This window comes from Coturnix japonica, chromosome 3, assembly GCF_054131305.1.
Source record: "Coturnix japonica strain WE chromosome 3, WE-NBRP24, whole genome shotgun sequence".
In the NCBI taxonomy this organism is placed as follows: domain Eukaryota; kingdom Metazoa; phylum Chordata; class Aves; order Galliformes; family Phasianidae; genus Coturnix; species Coturnix japonica.
In genome coordinates this window covers 80524733-80540647 of record NC_140665.1, presented here as the reverse complement: position 1 = coordinate 80540647, position 15915 = coordinate 80524733, and the positions used below count along the sequence as shown (strand labels likewise).

The 15915-nt window shown below is 35.3% G+C and overlaps 1 protein-coding gene across 3 annotated transcripts in view; it reads right to left on the bottom strand.

The window, feature by feature from the left end:
- EYS (EGF-like photoreceptor maintenance factor) overlaps positions 1 to 15915 on the bottom strand; it is a 779301-nt gene that overhangs the window by 473067 nt on the left and 290319 nt on the right. For all 3 annotated transcript variants that reach the window (XM_085543820.1, XM_085543822.1, XM_085543821.1), the window contains 2 exons: positions 8310 to 8507; positions 5919 to 6040 (listed from right to left, as the gene is read on the bottom strand). In XM_085543820.1, coding sequence (XP_085399946.1) covers positions 5919 to 6040; positions 8310 to 8507 — 320 coding nt within the window. The remainder of the gene's footprint in view (positions 1 to 5918; positions 6041 to 8309; positions 8508 to 15915) is intronic.

Here is a 15915-nt window from a genome sequence, read left to right as displayed (position 1 = left end):
ACTTTGTAACAATCTTATTCAATTCTGCATAGTGCTTAAAATTCAGTTTTTGAGAGATAGTAGAAGGCTTACATGCCTACGGCATTTACCAACATTGTTGGTTAAAGCTGGTTTCATGTATGTCTACAATTTACTTCCAGAAAATTTAATTTAAGCACTTTAAATACTATAATAAATAGAGCAAATATGCTAAATGAGAAGTTAATGTACAATTGTTTGCTTTTATCTTTAATAGATCCTGTTATTCTCTTGCTTATTTGCTGACTTCTATTTGATGACTAAGACATAAGGCATCATAATCACCTCCTCCAAGCAACAAAAAATTCTGTGGATCAATGTGAAGGATATTATCCTAAGTTAGCAAGTCAGTAGTTAATTTTGTACATTCCAGTAGCTTTGACTCAAGTGGACATATTCTAGCATCGAGGAATAAAACCCTTATTTAAGTTTTCAGCCTGTGTACTGCTAGTATTACAGTGCTGTTTATTCACTAGCTCTGCAGCAGAAAGCAGAGGAGGGAGTTCTTTCACTGGATCTTTTACAAAGACAACTTTTATTCAAGGACTATGAGGACACCATTTTTTAAAATACATGTACGTAGAAGACGTAACATATTGAGGCAAGTCAAATCCTTGGGGCAGGACAGGGACTTGTATTAACAGTAGAAGTTTACAGAACCACTACTGCAGCTGTGAGTTTCTTAAGTGAACTCCAGCTGCTGTGTTGCTCTTCTCTGGGGTGTGTAATTGGTAATCTAAAACTGATTTGTCAAACAGCACATTCACAATTTCAGCACATGGCTTCTCTCAGTGAAGTCAATTAAAGTCACACATAACAACTCTACTTGAATTCTTGTGACCTGGGAACTGTTAACAGCTTCTTGTTTGCTGTACCCTATATGATATTCATGCTATATGGTCTGACCTTTAGTTAAAGTTAGGTTCTTTTTCAAACCAGTTCCAGAGGCAGAGTTTGCTTGCTTTATTGACACCTTAGAGAATTTCCAGTCCCAAAGAAATCTGGAAGTGTTTCATTGAAGAAGGTGTATCTAGTCTCTGTTCTCATTCTGAATGTCAGACCACCTGTTCTTATCAACAAGAAGACAGAACCTCCTGAGGCTGAGTTATTTCATCATACCTTGAGCATCTCTGAATGTTCTAAAATAAATTAAAAGTTTTGGAGATAATATCTTCTCCCTAGTAAGAAGAATATACAGGTGATTCTGTTTTTAACAGAAAATAAAGTTGGATGACAAATTTAGGAAATTATGGCAGTGCAAATACTTGACTAATTTCTTTTAGTTCTCAGTGCCATAGTTACTTACAATCAATTCTTCCTTCACAATTTATATAATCTGCTACCTGTGGGTTATACTCTTGGAATATGATCAGTTGGATAGACCTCCTGTCTATTAACTCTCAACATTTTTATTTATTTATTTATTTATTTATTTATTTTCCAGGAAATGTATCCATATATAATTGATTCTCTCTCCTTCTCTCTCCTTCTCTCTCTTACATAGAAGCCTTCCCTACAACTCCAAATGTACATTCCTAAAAACACATCATTGAAATTCACTTTGAGTCCTTCTGCCACCTTAAAAACAAAAACCATACAAATAATTACAGTTTATAATATAATTACTGTTGATTTTTCTGTACTTATCTACCGTATGCTGAAAGCTTCAACCTCTCTTTCATTTCCTCAACTACTGAGGACTTACTTTTGCAGGAACAGCACTACTGCTTCCCAATACATTCTGCTACTTCCATTATTTTGATCCATTAGTTTGACTGAATAATTAATATATTCTACATACTTGTAAATCTAGCATTTCCCAGTCTTTTGTGTAGGCAAGTCTCTTAGAACAATGAAAATCACTTTGATTCTATTCAGGAATGTTTTGTCATATCTACATAAACAAAATAAAACCAAAACACAGTGATTGGCAATAGTCTTTATAGTTAGGCCACAAAATAAAATGACAATTTTGTATACTGTTAATCAGTATAAGGGATAGGAATCCATGCTAGAAGTATTAGCCACTTTTAATGCTTGCTGACCTAGGAGATCCAAAGAAGGAAGCAATGGGTTCCTCTTACTTGTAGTGGTTGCAATAGGTAAAATAATTCCTCTTCCATGAAACTTCAATAGAAAAAAACTTTATAATTTATCACCCACTGCTTAACATTGCTTCACTCTCTATTCTCTCTCTCATCCTACAGTGGGAATAGAGTCAGTGAGCAGCTGTGTGGTGCTTAGACACCAGCTGCGATCAACACAGCATATAGGACTGTAATTTTTTGTGCTAGCACATGGTTAATATACAAGGTTGCCTTGTTTTAAAGCTCTGTACTATGCTATATTATCAACACAAAAAGGAAAAGGATATAGTGCAAGTATCTTTCTGGCAGTGCTAATTGTCTCTGTCAGCTTCTTTAAACTAGAAAACTGCATCAAAGCTATCTGAGTTGCTGGACTGCAGAGTAGAACTTACATTAGCATCGTTAGCCAATTAATTATTCCTGAGCAACCAAAAGTTCTAATCATATGACTAGTATGACTTGTACTGGTATATAGTAGGTCTCAGATGACTGGAATTCATGGATGCAGTGGAAAATCAGAGCCTCCTTAAGCTGACCTAATCGTGTCATTCAGTTGTGTACTTCACTTGTCCTGATCACATCCCACGGTCCAATTGCTTATTGCCATCCACTTCCTGGAGTCTCAACCAAAGTCTGCGAAGCGTATGTTGCCATTACAGTTTCTGTTGGAACTCCTCACATTAAGTTCTTTGGTCCTCGACATGTATAATAAGGGAACTGTAATTTTCTTTGGAATAAAAGCATATCTCATATAGAAACTATGACGCTATTGTACTATTCATCTGTTCTTAAGTTTTCCCTGATTATGCCTCAGTTGTTCCCAATTCTCCAGTTTATTACCATCTTAAAGGAGAAGATGTCCCTTTAAAAATAAATTCATTCTCTACAGGATTTTTATGTCAACATTTATTATTTTCCCACTATTTTGGCTGAAGATGAAGAGGGAACGGGTCTTCCATTTTTATCAGTTCTCATTAATTCATTAATTTTTATCCATTAATGAGGAATTTCAGGGCATAAAACTGCATCATTTAGAATGGAAGAAATTCAATGTCCTTTGAAAACGAATACACCAAGAACAACACTGTATGCCAAATAATGTCAGAGCATACAAACTAAATAATGCAATTGACTCCTACATGTCCCATTCTAAGGTTAATTTAAAAAGATGAACCACATGAGATTTCTTTCAGAAACTAGTATCAGAACTATTAGTTTAAGTAAATACACTACAGAGAATATAATGAGAATGTATACAAATTGAATAGCAATGCATTATTTTTGCCATGGCTTAACAAAACTATTAGTAATTCCCTATTTCTTGTATTACTAATTACATGCTGATACTAGTTTTTCCAACTAATCAGAGCCAGTTCTTCATTTGTTTTCCTTTTTTTAAGAGAATAAATTAACATTAATATCACAAATTGTAGTCTCATAATGCAGAACAAATTCTGCATTTCTTTTATGTACCCATTAAGTAACATCAGAGTGCGCATTTCACTTTGGATGTTTGCTGTAATGTTGACAACAGAGGTGAACTATGCTGAGATAGCCATTGAGATCTGAAAAATATCGAATTCAAGGTCTAAAACTACACCCTAAGTTTCCATTTATTTCCTCCAAACAGTCATTGAATCCACACTGAATAAATTTTTACTTTTTCTTTCCAATGTCAGACTTTCTCTGAAAGTCTGCATGCATCTCACTGATTTGCTATGTCACAGTCCATTTACAACAAAATGGCATCTGTCTGTGACAAAGATGAGAAATGATTTGATACTGTAGGACAAAAATAAACACAAACCAATTGAGAAAACAAAGATGAAAAAAAAAATCAAAATTATATTAAAAATTGCAGTGAGCTACCATTCTTTGGCAGGTTTCAATTTGCCTAAATTAAAAACTCCCCCTGGATCCATATTACAACTCATTTAGTTAAGCTTAGTGAACACTCATGGTGGAATTATATGTTCATTATCTAAAGTATCTGTAATTTTGTTCATTTCTGATTTTTTTGGGTCTTGTTTTAACTTCTGCATGTATATATTTCCACTTTAATTCCATCTCAGGTCTCAGCTAATGCATCAGCTGCAGATAGATAATACATTGAATGTCCACATACACAATGCAGTCTCATAAAAGAAGGACAGAATATTTCTTACTAGCATGAAACTTATTTCTGAAATGTCTGATTTTAAGATGGCAAGATGTGTCCAGTATGAGAGCTAGAAATATTGAGTTCTAGTGCTAACGAAAATATATGCCTTTCCAATAACATCCAAAGACAAGAATGAAAGCAATATAAGCTCTGTAATCTCCATATCAAGCACTGAATATTGTCCAAGGTGCTTACTAGTTCTCAGAGTATAGTCATAGAAAGCATTATGTGCTCTAACCATGAAAAATAAGAAACAGTTCTGGAAATGAGTGTAGGTTATTGGAGACATAACACCACTGTAATGTACTTAGGTACAAGCGTTTTATCTGAATTCTATTCCTTTCTTTAACATTTTGTTAATTTAAATTTGTTAACAAACATGCTGGGAGAAATTAGAAGTCTAAAAAGCTAATCTTTCTTCAATTTCTTTCTTTTTTTTTCCTTTTCTTACCACAACCGAGTTCTTTGAAAGTTTGAATGTTCCTGAAGGACAATATTTGTACTATGCAGTCCTAGTGTCCCTACTGAGTACACTGAAAACAAATTGATTCCTGACTTAGTATTCCTGAGGACTGTGACACAGAACATGGGCCAGGCCTGATGCCAAGTTAATCGTTCCTCTCTTTTCCTTCCATGAAGAAATCATTTTTTATTTCTGAGAAGAAACTTTAACATTTCCCAAGTTTTGGGAACTAATATAGAAGAATAATTTTGAAATTAATTGCTGAAGTACTTAAAATAAAGCAACTTTTCACAGTAAGAGACTTTTTAAGCCCTTTGAGGGCAATGTCATGGGTGTAAATGAGTATTACTGTCACTTATAAGGCCATAAACACAGAAAGAATTTATAGTTGAAAATATTCTCCTCATTGAATTCTCTAAGTAACCACATTAAATCAATAACTAATTTTACATGATAGAAACATTTGTTACCTGTATGATTATAAATAAACAATAATAATTCTATTAGGTCTGCTCTGAAAGTAATGCCTCCTACTTTATTATGTTGGCTCACACAGTCAGAGGTGGATATTGGTGGCATTGCAGTGAACGTCCTGCCAATTATTCCATTAGATGCTACCATGCAACAGATGGCAGCAGAGGGGCAGTCTGGCAAAACAGCATCTGACAGAGAAGTGCATATGAAGCAAATGTGTGGAACTGAATTTCTCCATGCATGAAAAATTGTACCCACTGATAACTATTAACACGTGCTGAACATTTATGGAGACTAAACAGTGTATGTGAGTGCAATCAGGTGGTTGGTGATGTGTTTGAGAAGAGGTGACAGTGACAGTCGGTCACCCTGCACTGGTGCAGATTTTTATGAGCACTGCACAAAGGCTCTTGTTCAACATGGGTAGAAGTGCATTGCCAATGGTGGTGACTATGTTGAAAAATAGTGTTCGTAGTTGATAGTTTGCTCTTTTGAGTGGTATTATTGTGCTCTTTATATCCGTTGAAGTTTCCATGCAAATAAATAGGAAGCATTAGTTTCAGGGAAGTCTACATTTAAAAAATAAAAATAGAAAATTCTTTACAGGTGTAAGGATTAAGTGCATGTTCTGGACTTGGAACAGTCTGGAACACATAACTCTAGCTTTCAGGCAGCACTGAACAAACATCTTAATTAAAAAATATTTTGTACTAACCAAATGCAGGTCAACACAAGTAGAATTGTGCTCACAAGCATTGTTTATGCAGTCATCAATGTCTTGCTCACACGTTAGTCCTGCATATCCTGGGTTGCACAAGCAGTAGAAGCCATTGACAACTGCAACAGAGAAAGAATTTCAGTACTATGGTTGCTTCAGAATAATGCTGCAAACTTAAGTAAGCTTTAGTTAAGACTACTCATCATGATGGTGTACATGAAAAGTGTAGATATGTTAGAATGGAAATAAATCAAATGCATTACTTTTAAACATCTCTTTAATGTTAAGCACTGCATTTAATTTAAAAAATATATATATCAAATGTTTTAACATAGGAATTATAAATCAATTTTCATTTACTAGCTTCTGAAAAAGTAATGACATCTCATGAGCTAATAAAAAAAATACAAAACTGTGAATATAAGATTTAATCTTTGATATTGTGCCTGAGATTGGGATGGTTAAATGTTGTGAATTTTTTGTTCACTTCTTTTTTAATTTTGTGATGGGTAGGAGGTTGTTTTATTTTGTAAGAAATATCTTCTATTAAAGCAATACATTAAAGAAAAACTTGCCTAGAATTTGGCAGCTCAACCTACAATGGATTTTTATGCTTCATTTCAATATTAGCAAGATAATAATAAGAATTATATCTGTTTTTTATCATTAGTAATCTAAAGGGAGAGGAATCTTTAGAGTGTTACATCTGTATAAGGAGTTTGTGAGAGCAATAATTGCAGATCTTGCAGGCCTGGATTTCCTATAAACTCAAAGAGGTCCCTAGGTTCTTCATTATCTCTAAGATTTACCACGGAATCTAGTCTGTCACTGTGTCTATACACAGAGCTGCTATTATATTCATCAAATATGTTAAGTCCTCCTCCTCCAGAGCAGCAGCCTTTTTTATCTGCTCAGAGCTTTACAACATCCTCAGTATTTGAGCTTTCTACAGTCAGTGAAAAAAGTGCAGTGCAGTGCAGAGGAACTGACAAGTCTACATGGTGCAAGTCAGATTGAGAGGTAACACAAAGCCAAACCATCCAGAAAAAAACATATGTCGTGTAGAACTTTACTGCATCTCAACTAAGTTCCAGTCCAAAAATGTTTCTGAGTGAATATACAGTAAATAGAAAATATCTGTGAACTTCTCAGGAAATAGTCTTTACTAGATAAATTACAAAGCCTTGTATGTATGAAAACATGTATGAAAACATGGAATTCTTAAAGCTTATTCATAATTATTTATTTATTTAACTAGGAGAGTATTAGGCAATTATACACTTAGCAATTTGGAGTTAGAATTTTAGGACAGCAAGTCAATTAGATTTTCTGTACATTTGTGTAAGAATTCTGAATTTCAGGGAAATTCTCAGGTTAGCTCAGTGCTTCAAGTATGGGGAAAGGTGAAGTCAGATTGGCACACTCTGTATTAGTACCTTCAGGGACAGGTTAGTAGTTACATAATTAGATAATAATATCTTTAAAAGCAATTACAGAAATGACAATTGAATTCCTTTTTCTAGTGAAATGGGCTGATGGACAATTACAGCTTAGGAGATCCAAATGGGATATTGAGGGGATAGAAATCACTACGAGAGTAGTGCAGAAGTGAAATAGGCCTTCCAGAATTTCTGGAATTTCTGTCCTTCCTTAAGGGCTTTCAAAACTCAGTGAGAAAAAGACAATGTTAGTCCAGTAGGAGGTTTAAATATGTGACCTCCAAATATCTTCCCCTTTTCAACCAGAGTTAGTAAGTCTTTATGAAAATTACCACTTTCCCTTTTGTTTACCAAGAACAGAATGGGTTCTGATAGGTTTTAACCCGTAACATTTTCCATAAAATACTCCATTAAGTACTGGCTGCTATTCAGTGTAGCCTGCCGATCCAGAAAAAATATGTTAGAATAATTCATCATCAGATTGCTTCTAAAGCATGCAAGTACAACTACCAGGAAGAGTCAGTTACACGGTCGCATGATACTGAGCACACTATAGTAAATAGACACTCTATGTTTTATCATTAATGCAGTTTTTAGACTCATTAGAATTATCACATATAGAGCCTAATTGCTCTACGAGCTCCTTTTCCGCAACTGACTATTCTCTCATCAGATGTACAATGTAAGATATGTTTGGCTAATTTAGGTATCAAAGGAGACAGCACAAATCTCATTAAAATTTCTCATTAGCTGCCCTTAAACACACAAACCTCAGGACTAAGAGTCAAGGCAGTTGGCAAAAATAATCCTCCAGGCACTAGCTATGGAACTCCAGACAAGCTAAATTTCAGTAAATTATCCACTGTTTTCCCCAGAGTAGCTCAGTAGCTACAGATGCTTCAGCAGAAAGACTACTCTACATTAAAGGAAGTAACCAGACTGAACTCACTGTCATAACAGTATCCGTGGAGGCAAGGGTTAGAACTGCACTCATTGACATTGATCTCACAGCGTGGACCTGCAAAACCCTTCACACACTGGCACTGGAATCCAAGGGGAAAAGCATCCAAATTCATTTCTTCTGTGCACACAGCTCCATTCTCACAGGGATTACTGGCCTCACAAGGCCTAAACTCACAGTTTGAACCTGAAAAGAAAAGTAGCAAAGCTGTCAGAATTTAACTAATGAACATATCCCTGCAGCTGCTGCCTATTATGAGTTGTATTTTTTTTAGACTCCTGCTTAAAATTAAGTTGGAGGCTCTCAGAGATATGCATATGTACAGTACCATGCAGAAATACTTATTTGCTTTGCTGTTTTACAAACAGAAAAGGACAGTTTGTTCCTGTTTTGTTTATATAATGTCATCATATTTCAAAATCAAAATAGCACTTGAATACCTTTTGTATTTTTCCATTTAGCCTTGTCCACTAAAACAGTTCAAAAACTGAACTTAAATAAAATGAATTTTAATTTGTAGTAATTTGTGGTAATTTTAATATTACCACAGCTATGATACAATCTGTTAATAGGTTAACTCCTAATCCCAAATATAAGTGAAGTGCAAGGAATCTTGTATCATAAAATATATTATTAAATCTGTATTAAATTATGTGTTGTTGCTTTTATTTTAATGATGAGTGGCTGCCTCCACAGTACATAAAATACAAAATAGAAAATCACACAGTTTTTTTCTAATGCTCTAATATGTAATAGATTAAGTACATTTCTCTGGGGTAATCAGGGAATTGTGTAATTGTGATCTTGGGTCACAGATGCCCTCATCTAAATCCTCGGTTTGTAATAGATTTTAAAAGATTTAAAGGTCCTTTAAAGTGAATCTTACTTTGTAAGCACATAAACAAAGCTGATTCATGTTTTCCAGCAGCAAAACCTCAAAACACTGAGGGCAGACACAAGAGAGATCAAATGGGATTGTAAAGCTCTTTCTCCTTTCCCTCACCATCGCTGAAGGCAAGTCTGTTCTTTCAGGCTGTTTCAGGCAGACTTTGCTGGCTTTCAGGGCTGCAACCAGCTGTACATCAGCCTTCTGAGGACTGTGGAGCCTGCCTGCCTTTCTGACAGTGCTCTGTGGGTTGTGTCCGTGCTGTGCCTACCAGAAGTGATGCACAGGGTTTGCAGTCCTCCAGGCCCTTTGCCCAGTTCCCTTAGGCCCCCACCCCAGTTCTGGATGCCTAGACAGTCGTTCCTGAAGCACCTCCTCCCCCCCCTTCTTCAGTAACATTGATGTATGTTGGATTGTTTCTCCCATTATTTTTGATCACCTCTCACACAGCTGCTGTGATGCATTTTTGTATTCAGGACCCAGCTGTATCCTGCGGCAGGCCTGGCCTCACCTCACAGAAGGCCCTGCAGCCTTGCTGCCAGCCTCTGAGTGTCTGCAGACAGCAGGCAAGAGAAGCCCTATTTATAAGATGTACAATAGTAAGTAGAAATTTCAATTTCTTTTCAGACAAGAATTCTTGAGAAGTAATTGACTGGTGTTAAAAGTCACCCGGAATATTTAGTAGTTTTGTATATTGTATATGATTGCTAACAGAACTGACCATTCATATAGATTATTGTATGTAATTTTGGGGAAACGGAATCAGTTGTGGTTAACTTATTTTGGAGCAACAAGTTGAATATTTTGTTATAGTTTCAGAAGAACAAATCTACAACATAGTCATTGAGATCAAGTGACACTGCCTTTCAGTGGCTTGTTTGAAAGCTTAACATTCCTTAAAAATAGAGGATATAGTGAAGGGATGAAACAGTCATAAAACTTAAGTATTAAGATGACCATCAGACTGAATATTACTGATGTTTAACATAAAAATGTAGTTATATGTACTGTGTTATTGGTAAAATGATTTGGGCTCTTCCATAAAAGAGGATGGTCAGACTCACTTCCATGATGTGCTTAGTATAGATCAGAGTCAACCGAACCTATGTATTTTCTCCTTTGCTTGTATTGCCCAAATAGGCAAAATACTGTTGGTCTGTTCCACATTTCTTTCATTCTATGGGGACTGTTACTTATAAAGTAGCCCACTGGCTATGACCAGGTACTCTTAATAATGAAACACATGCTCTCCAAAACACCCCAAGGATTTTACATGAGCTGGATCTTTGCTGTAAAGCAGAGTAATTTGAGGGCTGAACTCTCAAGGCTTCTGTATGGGAACTGTTAGGTCATGGCCTGAACCAGTGACTGAGCACCTGGCAAAGAGGTATAGCCATCTCCGAGAGCACAGATGGAAGGAGTTCACCGATGCGATTGGAAGGGTGAACCCAGGGTCTAGCCTTCACTGACCTCATTTAAGGGCTGGCAGCGGCAAAGAGAAGGATATTTGTAGTGCTTGGTGACCCCTGATCTTCAGAAAGGGATAAACAATTCCTTCTTCATTACTAGACTGTGACCTTTACCTTTTTTGGGTGATCCAAAACTGGTTTAAAGCAGATATATCTGCCAGCGTTTATCTCAGCAGCTTCCAAAAGCAAAAGAAACAAGCAGGAATAGAATTGGAATAAAATTAACAAATAATAACAAAATACAATCAGCTATCTGACCAATGCAGTGATGCTAATGGAGGAGAAAAAAATGGCACAGGTTGTCCCCCATCTTCCTGACACCAGTGGCCTCTCTGATGTACAGGGATCTTGCAGGCCATGATATGAGCTTTGGAATTCCCTGAAATTGCATAACAAAAGCTACCATGTGGCTCACTGAGATTTGACCAAAAGTTTTCAACAGCTTGACGTGAGTGACAACCTTGCTGTTTCCTAAAATGGAGTGCTTACCCCATAAATAAGCCAAACACATAGTTCACAAGTGGAACTGACAGATGGTCACGTAATGCAGAATTTGTTTTTCCTCTCAGTTGATGGTAAAAAAGATTTGCCTTTCCTATTACATGCCAAGTGTTTTTTGGCAGCAGGCGCTTTGTCGTGACACAGTGCATCAGTTTTTGCCTACCATAGTATCCTTCAGCAATGCTGGATACTAACTGCTTTTCAGATGAAAGCATAAGAGAGTCTTGATACACAACCATGAATAATCAGTGAAGAAACAGTGAGGATGTATGCCCTGAAGGACACAGGTTTACATTATTTAAAAATATTTGTTCTGTATAAATAAGTTTGTGTACAGATGACTTCCTGGAGCGGGCCTCACAGAAGGAGGACTTGGGTGTTCCTGAGAACAACAGATTAGGCATGAAATAGCAGTGTGCCCTTGTTGTCAAGAAGGTCAATGGTATCCTGGGGTACATTAAAAAGAGTGTGGTTAGCAGGTGGAGGGACATGATCCTTCTCCTCTGCTCTGCCCTGGTCGGGACACATTTAGAAAATTGTGTCCAATTCTGGGCTCCTCAGTTCAAAAAGAAGCAAGAATCTCCTGGATGGAGTCCAGGAGAGGGCCACAAAGATGATAAGGGGCCTGGAACACTTCCTCTATGAGGAAAAGCTGAGTAAGTTGGGTCTGTTCAGCTGGGGCAAAAGAAAACTGAAGGAGGATCTGATTAATGTTTATAAATATCTCAAGGTAAATAGGGGATGAGGCCATGTTCCTCTTGGTGTTGTGTGGCAACAGGACAAGGAGTAATGGCTTAAAACTTGAACACAGGATGTTCCATATGAACATTCAGAAGAACTTATTTACAGTAAGGGTGACAAACCACTGGAACAGGTTGCCCAAGTAGTGGAGTCTTTTTTCTATGGAGATATTCAAGATCCATTTGGACACCTACCTGTGCAACCTATTGTAGGCTACTTGCTTTTGCAGGGGGGTTGGACACGCTGATCTCTTGAGATCCCTTCCATCTCCTGCAATTTTGTGATTCTGTTGTACGAATGCTAATGAATTTGTAAGTTTTTTATCTCAGTATCCTGTGGCCACAAGTTTCATGAGTCAACGGTGTATTTAATAAAATTATTACTCTTTATCTTTCCTAAAAATTATTTTTAGTCTCAGTATACTTGCAGACCTCTGGCTTCTATAAATGCTCTTTATTTAAAATGTTGTTCTCTTCTGATTCAGTAATGTACCAGCTTTTTATTCTGTTTCTACTCTTTATGTGAACTATAACAGTATCCTGTAGCGGAACAACAAAAGAGTAGCTGAACAACTTTTAGCTGGTCTCAGCAGCTCTAAGAAATAGTGATCTTCAAAGAATTATGTATTAAATATAAATAAAGGAATGATTCTTATTCAGAAATTCATAATTTATTTTAAGCTTCAGGTGAGATGCTATCTCAGTTTCTGAAACAGTTTTTGGAAATACTTGAAATGTAACAGGTTCACTGTAAACAGACTCTGAAAATAAGGAACTGAGGTAACCTAAACTTTCATTCTTTAAAGTTTTAACACATACTGGCATATTTATGTTCATAAATCCAGAAATTGATGACAGGGTTTTATTGTACTTTTTTTTTTCTTTTTCTTTTTCTTTTTCTTTTTCTTTTTCTTTTTCTTTTTCTTTTTCTTTTTCTTTTTCTTTTTCTTTTTCTTTTTCTTTTTCTTTTTCTTTTTCTTTTTCTTTTTCTTTTTCTTTTTCTTTTTCTTCTTCTTCTTTTTCTTTTTCTTTTTCTTCTTCTTTTTCTTTTTCTTCTTTTTCTTTTTCTTTTTTTTTTCTTTTTTTTTTTTCTTTTTTTTTTTTTCTTTTTTTTTAATTAAAGCCTGGGTAGATGTCTTCACTCGGACAAAAGGAGCTTGAATCAATCATGAAATCATAAGAGTCATAGAATCATAGTCTCTCAGAATGGCTTGGTTTGGAAGGGACCTGGAAGATCATCTTGTTCCAACCCTCCTGCTCTGGGCAGGGTTGCCAACTACTAAATCAGGAACTAGAATAAGTTGCCCGTGACCCCACTGGACCTGGCCTTGAATGCCTCCAAGAATGGGGCATCCACAGCTTCTCTGTGCAGCAAGTTCCTGTGCTTTACCTTTTTTCAGACTCCCGTTCATAGTAAAACAGTGGAACTCTGTTATTGTACTTCATGTGCCTTGCTAGTTATAGCTTCAGTTGCACTACAGCTGTACTAATTCCATCCCCATATGATTGGGTGCCTTCTAGGTAGGCAACTCACCATTGCATTTACCTTTTTTGTGCATGGTTTTCTGTTCCCAATTTGTCAGTTTTTCTTCCATGTATGCTTGATTTCCTGTACATTAGAAAGTTTTGTATTTTGACTTATCCTTCAAGATAAATCAATGGTATCTAGATAAATCTGTTTTCCCTTCAGTGAAGTCACAAATGGGAGCTGCAAAAGAGATCCCTTAACAGACCAAAGTCAGCTCAGTGATATCAAGGATCTGCTACGAGCATTTCTTAATTCTTTTAGGTTTATAAACTCCATCATCTCACTGCTACTATTGCCCAAGCTGCTTTTGATCTTTACATCTCAAACCACCTCTTGGTAGTCTAGTCATGCTATTCTGCAAGCTGGAGCACACATTTATACTTCTTCTTCAGATTCTTGTTCCTAGTAAATTCCCAGAAGGGCAGGAATTTCAGTGATGTATGCACCGATTTGACATTACACCAAAATATATCCTTCCCTGACAAAACAGACCTTTTCCCACTCCATACGAAATGAGGAGAAATGTAAATTACTGCCTTTGCTCTAGCAATAGTGAAGTTAAACCACACAGAGCAAAAATATTTATGTTGTCCTTACAAGTATGAAGAACTGAAAATTAAAATCTAGTCATAAAGTTAATGATCTAGTGTAATATTCCTATTTACCAAATGAAGCCCAAACAGATGATACAATATTAACTGTATGTAGTATTCTAAATTATTTTTTCAGTGCTTTCTTTCAAGCTACTTTTCCTTCACTGTAAGTGGAAATGCAACCTCTTTTTCTCCCACATATCTTTTCTTCCTGCATATCATAGCTTGAGAAATCTTTCTCTGCAAATGAAATGGAAGAGATTTTATTCCTATACCAACTAGAAGGCTGGAAATAAAATAAAAGAAGACTTTACCTTACCTACTCAGTTCCTTTCCTTGAGTAATTATTTATTTATTTATTTATTACTGTAAGTGTTGAAGATCAATAATGTAAAATAAACTTTCCTAATTCAGAGGATCACAAGCATTTATATTATTTTTAACGCAAGCATGAAATCATTAATCGTTAAATAACTACTCAATACAAGTAGCAAGGATACAAGAAAATTATGTTTGCTAATTTAAAGTAGAATGTTTTGGAAAAGAACATATTCACAGGATGGTAACAGGCAGTTGAGGTTATATGTTAGTAAAATGAATGGCCTCCTGCTGTAGCTGCCAAATCAGCATTTTGTACAAAACAGTAAATGTACATATAGGATAGCTTGGTTAAATCAAGCAACAGACAAACTAGGGATGCAACATTTGTTTACTAGAGTAAATTTATCAGAATAGAGACTCACATCTACAACATTTTCTCTTTCTTTTCTTTTCTTTTCTTTTCTTTTCTTTTCTTTTCTTTTCTTTTCTTTTCTTTTCTTTTCTTTTCTTTTCTTTTCTTTTCTTTTCTTTTCTTTTCTTTTCTTTTCTTTTCTTTTCTTTTCTTTTCTTTTCTTTTCCTTTCTTTTCCTTTCTTTTCCTTTCTTTTCCTTTCTTTTCCTTTCTTTTCCTTTCCTTTCTTTTCTTTTCTTTTCTTTTCTTTTCTTTTCTTTTCTTTTCTTTTCTTTTCTTTTCTTTTTTTAAATTGAAATATTTGTTAAACTACTTTTGAGGAAATACGTAATTGCGAATGTGTAGCTTATTAATTACATCTATTTTTACCTACATACAATTGTCTTCTCCCACTCACGTATCAGGATTTTTAAATTGGCCATCACAGAATGAAAAAGGTGATGTTCACTAAACATAGTTAGGTGATGGAAAAGAGGAAGTAAGTATGTTCAACATATCAAATGGGAAAGAATCAAACATAGAAGTTAATTAATAAATTAATAAGTTCAGCCTTGCTTATTTCAATTAGACACGTTTAACATTTTTGCTGGTTTAAGCCTTGGCCATATTTATTCATTACAAGCAAAGATTTTCTTTACTAGAGAATTAAAAGCCTCTCCGTCAGCAAGAAAAAGAATATGGACTAGCCATTAATTTACACAGTTGAAGGACATTTCTGTTTTCAGTGGCACAATATATCAAATGAATATAACTCTATGAACATAATATGTAACAAATAATGAATAATTTATTTGGAAAGCACTTTTATTTTGTTTAATAATGAGAAGAATATTGCATGATCAGAAATGCAATTCTACTAGTTCTTATCAATTCTCTTTTCTACGGCATTTGCTTGTAATATTTTCACAGTAGACACTATATATCATAAATGAAAACAGAAAATAGATAATTTCTTCCTGAATAATACGTTGATTTGTTAAATCTAGTATTATAAGTCAAAAGAAAAATTTATAGAAATGATGTAGTAAATAAATGACCTGTCATAAGTTTTCATTTTCTGATGTAAAACAATTGATGTTTGTTTATTATTATTTTCTCAGCATAAATTTGTACATGAAATGTTTTGATGTGTACTACAGATTTCT